General features: G+C 32.6%; 1 protein-coding gene across 1 annotated transcript; it reads right to left on the bottom strand.

The window, feature by feature from the left end:
- Window positions 1-1,022: 1,022 nt before the first annotated feature.
- MS3_00001375 (uncharacterized protein) lies at window positions 1,023-12,530 on the bottom strand. The gene is made up of 3 exons (XM_051208812.1): window positions 12,431-12,530; window positions 7,164-8,887; window positions 1,023-5,853 (listed from the first exon to the last, which is right to left on the bottom strand). Exon 2 carries the CDS (start codon window positions 7,753-7,755, stop codon window positions 7,354-7,356), a length of 402 nt encoding a protein of 133 aa, XP_051074216.1. The 5' UTR covers window positions 7,756-8,887; window positions 12,431-12,530; the 3' UTR covers window positions 1,023-5,853; window positions 7,164-7,353.
- Window positions 12,531-14,307: the final 1,777 nt, after the last annotated feature.

Here is a 14,307-nt window from a genome sequence, read left to right as displayed (position 1 = left end):
GAACGATGGGCGGAACATTTGAGAGAACAGTTCAGCTGGCCTTCAGCTACTCTACAACTACCCTCCATTCCCAGAGCATTGAAGTAGGTCCCCCAACTCCAGCAGAAGTTCAAAAGGCTATAGTAAATCTGAAACGAGAAAGGGCAGCTGGTCCAAATGGATTGGCTCCAGAAGTCTTTAAGGATGGTGGTCCGATTTTAGCGATTAGGCATGCTTATCGGCATCCGACAATGATAGTTTTCCTTGACTTGAAAGCAGCATTTGACTCTGTAGACCGCGAGATTCTGTGGCAGTGTCTGTCATTGAAAGGCGTACCTCAGAAGTACATAAACCTTGTGAAGGCTCTTTGCTCGAACGTTACCAGTCGAGTCAGAGCTTCTGACGAACTGCCATCTGCTTTTGCAACCTCAAGTGGTGTCCGTCAAGGCTGTCCACTTTCTCCATTTTTGTTTAACTTCATCATAGACCTACTAATGGAAATAACATTCTCGTCGACTGAATTCTCGGGTATTGATCTCCTACCAGGAGGTCCACTTATCGACTTAGAATACGCAGACGATATAGTCCTGTTTGGTGAAGATGCTGACAAAATGCAGAGTCTTTTGGTAGCACTGAGCAACAATGCCAGAATGTTTGGAATGCGCTTCTCTCCCTCTAAATGCAAGTTGTTGCTTCAGGACTGGTCTGCGTCAACACCTGAACTAAGGATAGGGAGTGAAGTAGTCGAACGCGTTGACAACTTCACTTATCTTGGAAGTCTGATCAGCCCTAATGGGTTGGTGTCGGACGAAATCCCAGCACGCATTCGAAAAGCTCGCTTGGCTTTTGCCAACTTACGTCACCTATGGAGAAGGCGAGATATCCGTCTATCAATAAAAGGACGAGTATACTGCGCGGCAGTCCGTTCTGTTTTAATTTATGGCTGTGAAACATGGTCATTAAGAGTAGAAGACACTCGTTAGCTACTAGTGTTTGACCACAGATGCCTTAGAAATATTTCTGGGATCACTGGTTAGGTAATAGTGAGGTTTGACACAGGGTATTAGGGAATGATGGTAAATCAGTTGATGAGGTTGTGAATCTTCATCGACTGAGATGGTTGGGCCACGTGTTGCGTATGCCTGAACACCGATTACCACGACGTGCAATGCTAACCGGTGTTGGAGGTGGTTGGTAGAAAGTTAGGGGCGGCCAAACCAAAACATGGCATCAGTGCTTGAAGTCGCTAACTTGTAGTTTGAGCCATGTTGGTAGATCCAGACTACTTGGTTGGGGTCCGCGTGACTTTCGTAACCAATGGTTGGAGACTGTAGGTGACATGGCTCGGAATCGATCACAATGGCGTCGGTGTATACACTCTCTATCTTCCCTTAAACTAAGAGATTAAAATTGCTTCATATCTTTCTTTCTACAAACTAATTCATTCTTTCTGTACTATATCCTTATATGCAATCTTTCTTTTATATATTACCACCTCTGAATTAACTACTTTTATGAATCCGGTGTCCATCTTGTTGTGTTAATAAGGTATAGCAACGTGGACTGATGCATAAATGTGCCTGGTCCTACGTTGTAGCTGACTGACTGACTAAGTCCAGAATACCAATCCCAGCCTCTGCAATATGAATCATTTGTTTCAAACATACGGGGTATATATACCAATCAAACGGACTATAAAATACCATAAAATAGAAAATAACATTTTTACAATATTTGGCCAAAAGTGGCTGTGAATGAGGGAGGTAGTGATTAACAGACAGGTCATAACTCAAGAATGGTAAATCGTATAATAATAGTTCACAGGTCAAAATAAAACTCATAATGAGAGGGACATGAATATGAACAGTTTAGTTACATAACAATTATACGATAAAAATATACTCATAATATTTGTTCATAAATGGATCCCGAAAATTACCATTCGTTATTCTTATCGGGACCTAACAGAAGGGGTTCAAGAAGGTAGTCACTTCAATATGTTATGAAGTTCCAGGGGCCACAAGAAGCACAGCCACAAGGAGAGGATTACTGTGTCTGAGAAGATAGTCAACATCATACAGAGTTCCTAGAACGAATTAAACTGCGAAATCGTGCCTGGAGGATAGCTCACAGACTCGTTCAAAGAAAAGATCAGTGTCAGTCAAGGTTACTTACTCTCACCCTTTCTCTTTCGCCTGGTGATCGACTGGATCATAAAGACGTCAACATCTGGAGAGAAGCATAGGATACAGTTGACACATAGGATGAAGCTAGACGATCTAGACTTCTCACATTATCTGACTCTTTTATCGCACACACAACAACAAATGCAGGAGACTTCGACAAGGGTAGCAGCAGCTTCAGCAGCAGTAGGTCTCAATATACAAGAAGGGAGAAGCAAGACTCTCAGATACAACACAACATGTACCAATCAAACTACACTTGACGGAGAAGATTTGAATGATGTAACAATCTTTACATATCCGGGCAGCATCATCGATGAACACGGTTGTTATGATTTTATGTCCGGTTTTTACCACGTTATTTATCCACCAATCAAAATACGACTTATAAAATCTTCGCACTGTGCCAAACCAATGACGTTCGACCGGTATGAGCAGCCTAGCGTCCTTACTGGTCCTATGTCCGCCTAGCCCGTCCACTTGAGTCCAGAATACCAATACCAGCTTCCAAGATGTGAATCGAACTGAATCGAATCGAATAATTTATTTCAAACATACTGTGCTTATATATCAACCAAAAAGACCGCAACGCACCATAAAATAGGAAATAACATTTGTACACAATAAAGCCAAAGGTGGCTGTAAACGTGAGAGACAGTAATTAATAAACTGAGTATAACATAAGAACAGCAAATCGTACAATAATAATTTATAGGTCAAAATAAAGCTTGTAATAAGGGGAATATAAATTAACATAATCTAATTATTGAATAGTTATACCATAAGACTGTATAGATAATATTAGTCAATTAATATGTTTCAGAAGTTACTCATGATTTAATCTTCGCTCGGATATAACAACGGTGGATCTGATGCATACGTGAAGGCACGGATTGGCAAAGCAAGAGCAGCATATCTACAACTGAAGAACATCTGGAATTCAAAACAACTGTCAACCAACACCAAGGTCAGGATTTTCAATACAAGTGTCAAGACAGTTCTACTGTATGGGGCGGAAACCTGGAGAACTACGAAAGCCATCATTCAGAAGATACAGGTGTTTATTAGCAGTTGTCTACGCAAAATACCTCAGATCCGTTAGCCGGACACTATTAGCAACAACCTACTGTGGGAGAGAACAAACCAGATCCCAGCGGAGGAAGAAATCAGAAAGAAGCGCTGGAAGTGGATAAGACATACATTGAGAGAAGCACCCAACTGTGTCACAAGGCCAGCCTCCACTTGGAATCTCCAAGGCCAAATGAAAAGAGGAAGATGGAAGAACACATTACGCCGGGAAATGGAGATAGACATTAGAAGAATGAACAACAATTGGATAGAACTAGAAAAGGCCCAGGACAGGGTGGGTTGGAGAATGCTGGTCGGCGGCCTATGCTCCGTTAGGAGTAACAGGTGTAGGTACTTAAAGTAAGGGTACACTTTCAATTATTCATAGACCGGGTGTAATTTTTTAATACTCAAGGAAAAACGGTCCTAAAATTCTGTATTGCTTTCTTATATTCTACCTGTTTATAAATCTTTATGTGAAACACCAAATCATTTACATTTTATTACAAAAACTTAAAACAGTCACCGAAAATAAAAATCACTAAGAAATAAACAAAGTTCTTTACATAGATAGTTGATCAATCAGTCGTTGACAGAACTTGAAATGTGGGACAAGTTTGTTACAATCCAAGCACAATGACGAAACTGTTACCAAGTAAAATAAAAAAAGTAGAAGCGAAAAATCATTGATATTACAAATTTTAACATAGAGGATTTGATTTGGAAGTAAGGTGAAATTTAAGATTGAAAAGTACATAAAATTATCAAAATCAAAGATTTAAGCGTAGGATGCAGACTTCTATCTTAATGAAACTGATCATAGCCACATGTTATGTAAACATCGTTCGTGATAAAACTGAACCTTGTAGCACGAATCAGTTCGACAGTATACAACTTCATAGAATTATATTTTTGTTAGATCATAAATGATCTTCTTCCAACCTACTCATATGATGGCTACTAATCGGCAAATGAGTAAACACGTCCTTATGAGAGGAGTTAAGGTTTTTGTCTTGAAAAACCAGTAAATGATATTAAATATACACTGAAGTTATAACCAATGAGTAATTTGTAAGAAATACCTCATTTTAGTTCATATTGTGACTCAGGCAGGTTATGGAACCGAACTTAACAAACCTTAAGTTTCGAACAACATTTCAGATCGAACCGTTCACCAGGTGTATGAACATATAAATGATAAAGTGAGAACAGGTATCTTGAACTATATGTAATAGGCTATAGTGTAACATCAAGTAATTACTTGGCTAAATTAAATTGTCTTAGTGACAGATATTCGTCACCATTGAGGGAAACATCCTAAAATTAGTTATTATCTAGTTAGCGATTTGTAAAAATCTAAGATTATCAATCTACTACTAAACAGTGGAAATAGTACATACTTTCGATTTATTAACGTGTATACAGAAAACAGTAAACATTAAATTAGCTAAGAATTCCAAATGAAGTTGAATTTCGAAATAATCGGTATGCTGGGGATCAAGTAATGACTAAATTAGGAATTACGAAAAAAGTAGTTATTCTGTTCAGCTAACGTTGGGCTTCGTACATTTATAAACCTTGTCACCAATGAAATCAGAGCATTAAATGACTCCAGTTTATATCTTAGGTTTCTATCAGAAAGTTTCATGATGCTAGCTGACGTTTTAACTGTCTTTTCTATCGTGATTTGAAAAATAATATCAAACAATACATTTACTATTTTCAAAGTACACAATTACACAGAGCGACAACTAAATAAATGCTTGGATTGACTCGGGTATACACAAAGGTGTTAGCTGAAAATTTAACTAAACAAGCTGGAGTTCCAAAATTATTAATTTTCGCAGCAAATAATAAGTTACAACTCATGATTACAAAATATCAACACCTTTATGTTTTGTGATTTCTGAGGTCTGGAATAAAGGAGTCAGTGAATACTTTCACTATAGAAGCGTATTTAAAAGGACTAGATAGTTGGAACGTTTGATACAGTGTCAATACACTGACAAAAGAAAGTTTACTGAACAGATTAGGCAAAAATATACACTCCTTCGCATGTTCTGTTAGTAGGTATAGAATGTATTTCATTTCATTTCTCAAAGTTTTCTTGAGAAACCGCTAAACAATTTTTTGAAAACAAAATTATATTCATGAGAATACAGACTTTTAGATCATAATCAATCACCGTAACCCGCTGGAAACTAAAGTTTGTGATTTTAGTTTTTGGCACATCAACAATAACATATTATTTTCTTACAAATTATTCCATATAAAGACATGATAAAATCAAAAATTCCTTATTATTTCAAACCAACTAACAAAGATTAATTTGATAAAGTGAGAAGTAAAGGTAATAACTAACGTTAAATAGCATTCTTTACAAACTTTTACAAACGTTTACACTGAAATCATGTTTATAATTTAAAGCAGTGCACGTAAACCTGAAAATTTATGTTTATCATTGTTTATAAAATTTTCGTATGGATTTATTTAGATTTTTAGTTTCCTTTTTTAAATCTATGTATGTTTGGAGTTAGGGGGGGAACTAATTTGATTCTTTTGATTGTGTTGATTGATTTCTTCCCTTATGAGTTTATAAATGTATCTGATTATAACGAACACACTGAAAAAAAGGAAATATGTTTGATAGTCTGTAATACCTTGTATATTTTATATCTATTTACATATAACTAATAAACTAGAAATATGATAATGATCAACTGAGTGATATTTAAATAGTAACTAACATATACACTTGTTTACTTTGTTCTTATATCTTTGTTACTGGACAATAGTTAATATAATATAGGTCATATAAACAATTTGATTAAGAAATGACTAAATGTTTCTGTACAGTTATTCCATAAAATGTATAAAATGGCCCATTTAAATTAGTTTTGAAAAATTTATCATGTACATCTTATAACGTTGAATTTGTAAATCTATCTATTTAGTTTAGTATATAATATTTTCACGGTATGTGAATATAACAGTTAGAGTGAAATGAAAGTTATGTATTTATTATATCAATAAAATTTGGAAATTTCTATCATTTCTAAGACATAAATATACACTAAAAAATAACATATTTCATCTCAAGTTTAAGGGAATACAACTTTTATTGGATTTAATATAGTTCAATAAAGACTGAATAGATATTCTTAAATTTTTGTTTCTTCTTTGATAATAAAAGCTTAGTGATCCAGTAATCTAATAGTTTTTACAACAGAATAATACAAGCAATTACGACTGAATAGTATACCCTTTGAAAAAAGTTATTCGCTAAAGAGACTCAGTAGTTAAATGAATAAGTCATTAACCTCTAAAACAATATGTTATATCCTAGTGAAGATTACATTACGAGTAACTTCTGAGACCTGTTAATAGAATTACATTATCTATAAATTCTTGTGGTATAACTATTCAGTAACTAGATTGTGTATATTTATATTCATCTTATTATAAGCTTTATTTTGACCTATAAATTATTATTGTACGATTTGCTGTTCTTATGTTGTACTCAGTTTATTAATTACTGTCTCTCAAGTTCACAGCCACCTTTGGCTATATTTTGTACAAATGTTATTTCCTATTTTATGGTACGTTGCGGTCTGTTTGGTTAGTATATAAACCCAGTACTTCCGAAATAAATAATTCTCATAGTGGAGGTTGTTATTGGCATTCTGGACTCAAGTGAAGGGCGAGGCGAGCAACGGACCAGTAGGATGCTAGGCTGATCAGACCGGTCGGACGTCATTGGTTTAGTACAGTATAAGGGCGAATAAGTAGTATTTTGATTGGCGAATAGATTACGTGATAACTAGAGGGTCATAATGACACAACACAATAGGTACTTTTTTCTGATCTAGGTGGGAAAATAAATATTGCTACAATCATATCCACCAAATGAATCCTAGATAGGATGAAACTTACTTATTAGAATTCACTGTTAATCACGATTTCATGTGTAATTAAATGTCCAGCAAAATAGTAATGTTGAAGCGTTCACTCATGAAATAGATTTACCAACAAAGAATAATGAAAATTCAGTCTTGATTACTGAGAATAGGATAATGCAAACTTAAAAATTACCAAATTGTAAATTAATAAAAAAAGGATATTTTTAAATAACATTTGAAGTCATTGTAATTCGTTCATAGGTAAATAATTTTAAACAAAAAATAACTACAACCAAGAATATTAATAGTGGAGAACACTTCACTTCTACCTGAAGTTTGTGCTGATGATATCGTTCAGAAGAACGATGAAAGCTCCACGAGCAAGCTATCCATTTCAGAAAACAAAACTCCAACAAAATGTTAGTAGTAATTTGATAAAACAGTTCAATCCAAAATATTTTTATTATTTTGTGCATTAGCAAATGTGAACATTTATTTCTCTTATCAATACAATCATTAGTTGAAAAAAACTTATAAATATTGAGATACAAGTAACCAGTGAGTTTCATTCTCATGTATATGAATATAGTATAAAAACATTTCCACCAGTATTTTGAAAAATCCATAATCAAAATATCGAATAATATTTGGGTATGACAGAAATTTTAATATAATGTATATTCTCGTTCAACATTATTTGTTCGTTTAGGGATAACAAAACTTTACCACCGTTTAGTTTACTATTACTACAGGAAAGTCCTACTTACTGCCTTTTTGTGGCGGGGGTGTTGTTTACGAAACTGAGAGGACGAAAAGTGAATGTCCGGCGTTTTGACCTGGTTGGTGGATATCGAGCATCCACCCAGGGAAGTTGGAAAACTCCGATCCCAAACCAATGGTATACATGGGCTCCAGGATCCTGAGGAAACAAATGACGTGTGAACCAATTATGGGTCACCGACTACCATAGGACTGCATCTCCTGACATTACTCCACTGCTTTGTGGATTAGACCTTGAGGTCAAAAGCTTGGGGTGTAACCCCCTAAGAAAACCACCTGCTTCTGTTTGGGCACCGGGGAAGTATCCAAGCTCTCACATAAATCAAATAATTTATGTGGTGTATCTGTTGGGTGCCTCCTTGTACCAATGTTTATGAATTCAAATAATAATAACAACAACTACTATTCCCAAAATTACAAGATTTGATAAATTTAAAATGGACTTTTATTTAGAGTCTACTGGAAGAATCCATGATAAGAGCTAGGCGAAATTTCTTGAAATATAAAGATCGAAAGGTCTTCTTTGTTGGATTTTAGAATTATACAAGTTAGTGATGTATATTCAAAGATGTGTAGTGACTTACTTTTATCACGAGAACACGATTGGTTTGATGAAAACAATTATTATTATAACCAATTGTACCAGTGCTTGTTTTAATGTGCTCTTTGTTAAACTGGGCTAAAAACACCCATTATACTTACTTCGATTGTGACCTTGTGCGAATCCGGTTACGCTCAGTAACCAAGCTTGTATCCTGGCACGATCTCGGTATTCTTTCGATACCACGAGATCGCCAGCAAATATATCTCGACTTGATCCATTAACTGCCTTCTGATATTTGGCTTCCAAGGGATTTTATGGATATCCTGGCACGCGTTCCTTTGTAGTGGTGTTGACAGTCTACCGCGACTCGACGCCACACGACAGATGTATTAAGGTCTTTTAAAGTTCATTGAGGAAATTAAAATCGTGAGTTTCTGTTTACCAAAAATAAATACGATTAGTTATACTGATCAAAATATAATTGTTGACAAATCTTATGTATTAGTATATCTTTCAATAAAAGAATTAGTTTCTACATTAATAAATGAAATCGGAAATTTGAACTACCACCACTCAGTGGTCTAAGAATATTATGCGTGCCAAGATATCTGATCGTCATAAGTTCAGTACAATCTACATTCATGTTGGCGTATAACGAAACATTTGTCCAATGCTGAAATAAGGGATTCTTCATATAAAAATATCTATTACTTTTACAGTATTCAATCATAATTCAAAATCAGTAATGTAAATAACATAGTATTTCTTCATGTTTACAAAGAATTGATATATGTATAGTCAATACACTATCATTATACAGTTTTAATTCATATCAACCTACAAAAAGTTCTCTGTCACTTGTAGCTATAAATAATTCATTAATAAACAGGCTAACTTCAAAATATATTGATAATAGAGGTGATACTTTTGAAATCTGCCTTAGCCTTTAATGTTTTTCTAAATATTAATGCGATAAAAAACATAATTCAAACCACCGGTTGGTTGATCTTTTTTAGATTCCTATCCTTATTCAGTTTCATCTGTGGGTTAATGTCATACTTCCGATTTCAATAATTCCACAGCTCAAGGATTCCTATTAAGAATTGTGAAAAATCTATCCACCTGTATTCATATGACTACTTTTCTAATATACGTTTCAATAATCACAATTCCTTTGAATCGACTGCTTTAAACAGATATTTTTTTTAGGGCTAAAGACAGAAAGAATGTTTTTTACAATATAGTTATCCTTTATGATAATAACAGCAAGAAACAAATGAATTCTTTGTATGGTATTACCTTTTCAGATGGACATTCAAAATGAACCTCATTTGTTTAGAACAAGACAAACCAACAAACACCATGAATGATTAAATATACATAAATTATCTTTGTCATGTATTTGTCATGTCAATTATTATGGTGTTATGAAATAAGTGGTAATCTATTTACGGTTTTACAGGAAAATAATCAGTAATGTGTTATTTAGTTATATTATCTCCTTGGTTTGCGTTAAAACACATTTAGATGTTTAATGGTAAATATGTCAAGTATAAAGTAAGTGTATGAGTGTTTTAGTGATCATCTATTGTCATTTTAGTTCATTTACTCAACACTCACTGTATGTTCATAACTGCAACACAATTATACAGTAATTTCAGAGAAGATAATTATTTTTTTCACTCTATGACTATTCTTATTAGTTGACTACCCTTTTTGGTACTGTTGTAATTATATCCAAATTCAAAAACACAGCTGAATAAGATCTATCTAAATCGTATTTATTATTTAAATATAACTAACTAGCAATGTAATTATAATAATCAATGAAAGTTGGCCTATTAAATATTGATGAAAGTAAATTCGTGCTTAGACTTGACTACATATGACCAGTGATGAGATTATGTAATATATAACTTTTCAATTAAAATATAATATAGAATTTATTTTTTTGAACGTGTTCATGAATGTTAACAATCAGTAGTTAAAGTATTGCATCATTCGAATTTATGTTACTTATGTGATTGAAATCTACTTTTATCTGACAATAACCTATTTTGTTAGCCATACAAATGTAAGCATGTCTAATATTATGGACGAAAATATTTCTTCTCAAAATTTGACATGAAATGTGATAAGTGAAAATGAGAATTCTAATGTAGACTAAAAACTATTTATCTCAGTATAGGGTTGTGGAGATTTATTAAGTTTTTGATTGGTATCAATAACCAATTGATGCTAGACCACCATTGAAAACCTGGAAGCACTGGACGGCCGTTTCGTCCGATTGTGGGACTCCTCAGCAGTGCGCATCCACGATCCCGCTCGCGGGATCCCACAATAAGACGAAGCGGCCATCCAGTGCTTCCAGGTTTTCAATGGTGGTCTAGCATCAATCGGTTCATGATGTCAATCAAAAAATATTTGTCTATTAAATAGAGGACCTATAGTTTATTCTTATTATAATGACATATACATTTTGTTGTAATGTATAATTATTAATAGATTTTCTTGTATACAACGTTAATTCAAAAGAAATATTAGACAAACTTCGGAAGTGTAAAAAAATGTCTATCATTTTTGTAGTTTTGCAAGGAAAAATAATATAAAGCTTGTTTCATAACTGATTGTTATTATTTGGATCCTAATGATTAAACTGGTGAGATTATAATTTATGGACAAACTAAACACGTATAAGATAACAGGTCTCGGATTTTGGTATGAAATTCATTCATCCATTTGGATAAATAGAGTTTTGGCAATATAGCTGATGTCAGTTCGTGATGAAAACTCTAATCTTAATCATCAACTATAAATCATAATTCGAATTCCTCACACAGGTTTATAACCCTTATTTGGTTCTGGTTAACATATGGACACTCTCAAGGTCAGTTTAGCGTTGCTCATAGGTCGTCCATAAATTATAGTCTCACCATTAAACTTTATTTTGAGTTATTTGCTTTGTATAACGTGTTCACTAATAAAATATCCACAGATTCATGATGATTTGTGCAGTTGATTGATGCCTGCTTTTGTGTTATGATTTAAAGTTTATTCTATTTAGTGGTGAACAGATCGAGTTTGGTGGTTTGACATAGTTCATATGTTTGATTGATTTACTATATTGGATTCTTTAGTGAAAAAAATGATATCGCTCATTAAACAGATTTATTCTTTATGTAATAATATGACTTATGCTTTGATCAACACTTTTCCCTTTGTCGTTTAAGTTAGACATATGTTAAAAATTTTACAAAATCAGATGCTTTATTTTCTCTAAACTTGTTGCTAACTAAAAATGTTATAGAAGCAATTTGTGGATTCGGTTGGTATGCGAACCATAAGCCCAAATACTAAATACATTATTACAAATTCAATCTGTTATTATATATATAAGCTTAAAAAGATGACGTTATTCCATAAAGAAAATTACTATTGGATGATAAGTAATCATTCAGTACACAATGACCAGTTCGTTTTGATAATTTGATTTGACAGAACAAATACACTTCAAATTAATCAATGATACAGTCTGTGATAAAGTTCTTGGATTACTTAGATCTTTACCGATGATACCCCTGAAAAACCAGTAATCTGTGCTCATCAAATCTTACATGATAAAATTACTGCAAACGTAACATAAATATAGCATCATAATAACTAAAAATTTTATTAAAATGGCATTGCTATTTTTAACTCCTATACATTACTTGAAGATGTGGCATCACTAAAAGCTCAATTCGTTGATTAGTAAAATGAACTCGTTACGTTAAGTTGAGTTATCACGTTTAATTAATCAATCTTTTTTTGTAAAAAAAGTCTCTGACCTTTCAAAAAGTCAGATTTTACATTTGAAAGAATTAGAAAAATTACTCATTAAGTCTATGATATGCATTATAATCAATTAGTCTATCATGTCAATGAAAAACCCATATTCTTACATTATTGAAGTCTAAATGTATAAAACATTAAAATACCTCATAGATCATTGTAGTCCTAAATTATTCTATAAACAAAATCAGCATTCACACAAATTTGTTAGTTTCATTGTTTACATTAAAAGTTCAAGCGAAACGCCTTATATATATATATATATATATATATATATATATATATCATGTGACATAATAAACTGAGGTTAGAATATAATTAACAAGTTTTTGCGTATATTAGAAAAGATCAATCCGTTCATCCAGTTCATAAACAATCGATTATAAAATGTTCAGTTTTATTCGCGTTTTATCAATATTACTTAAAAGCTTATTGTCTTAGTAACTAAAATGTATTTGTTAGAAATAAATTGTTGATTTCATAATTGAGTTAACTTGACTGATTCGATATGAAAATAATTTATCAAATATACCTCAAGAATTCAATGTTTATAATGTTGATTTGAAGTACTTACTCAAAGAAGTTCGAAAAAAAAATCACTAGAAAAGAAAAAAATATTTTACAGATTATATTTTCAGTTAGCGACTAACAGTGTCATCCGACTGAAAAGATTCAAATTTAGACAAAATACACACCTTGAATTTCATTGCTAGTCATTAACCACAAATATAATCAACATATGACCATAAAACGAAGTTCAGACGTACATTAAAACAGCGTGTATACTTATAGAGGAAAATAATATAGAGTACTACCTATTAAATCCTGGAAAATACAATACCTAACAAAGAACTGTATATATTCATCTCCTAAATATATTTTTTGACTACATTATCTAATTATTTGCCAGTATATAAATTACAGTTAAACTATTAAAGACAAGCGATGTACATTAATGGTGCTGCTGATGAGTTTCACACAAGGACAAAATAGATTGTATTTTTCAATAGTTTATAAGATTTTATCAGTCTGTTGAAGTAAAGAGAGTGACCTAAATGTGATAAAATGTAGAATTGACAATTACTTTTCTTTAATAACAATCGATAATATATTCTTCTAAATTCATTTGAATAAATAAAAGTACCTTTCGATTGAAAAATACAAAAAACATTAGTGTGACTTTTAATTCATTCATTGAATACATACAAAATTAAGTACTATTGACGCAATCAAACCATACAGCTGTTTATTTGAGTTAAAACTATTATTGTTGATAAACCTATCTACATAAAGAAAACGTTGGGACGAGGCTTTTTTCAAGCCAGTGTATAAGGGCTTAAATAGGCTTGTAAGTGTTTAGCAGTGAAGACGTTTACGCTATTTCATTTCTGATTTACTGATCTGTTTTTCGAAAAATACTTGAAATTAAAAGAAACAACAATGAATATCAATGAGTAAGTTAGAACAAAATGTGTTAGAAAGATTCATTTTAAGAAAGCCATATGCATATTTTGTAGGAAAATGTTAAAAAAATCATTGAGTACCAACAATGCTCTTTTGCTTTTCACATGAACTACTCCTGTACACACAACGAAAATCTCTCATAGTGGTATCGGTATTTCTGCTATGAATTCATTGCCTGTAAATACTTATATTTTAACGGATAGATTTTTAGAAGTTTAAGTTTAAAAACCAATTTTCAAATATCTGGACTATGAAGCTTGATATTCAATCACTGTTGGAGCCGATTACTTAAAAACCTTTCTGAATAATTACTCTTATTGTGTTGGCTTGGTAGATTTTGTGCAGTGATGCTAATCAAGGATGAATGTTTCATTATTAACATCAATGTTATCTATACGCTTATATTATTATTTGCAATCTCTTGTCTTCCATCTAATTTTAATTTTCTTTTGCTATGCTGATACCATGGGCAAGATTATATTTATCCCAGGTCTTTCGTTATGTAATCTTATGCTTCTGTCGATTAACAATGTAAATGTTAAATCGTCAAAAAATATCA

Source organism: Schistosoma haematobium, chromosome 1 (assembly GCF_000699445.3).
Source record: "Schistosoma haematobium chromosome 1, whole genome shotgun sequence".
Classification (NCBI taxonomy): Eukaryota; Metazoa; Platyhelminthes; class Trematoda; order Strigeidida; family Schistosomatidae; genus Schistosoma; species Schistosoma haematobium.
Note: the sequence above shows the minus strand (reverse complement) of the source record. Positions and strands in the feature narration are given on the sequence as shown.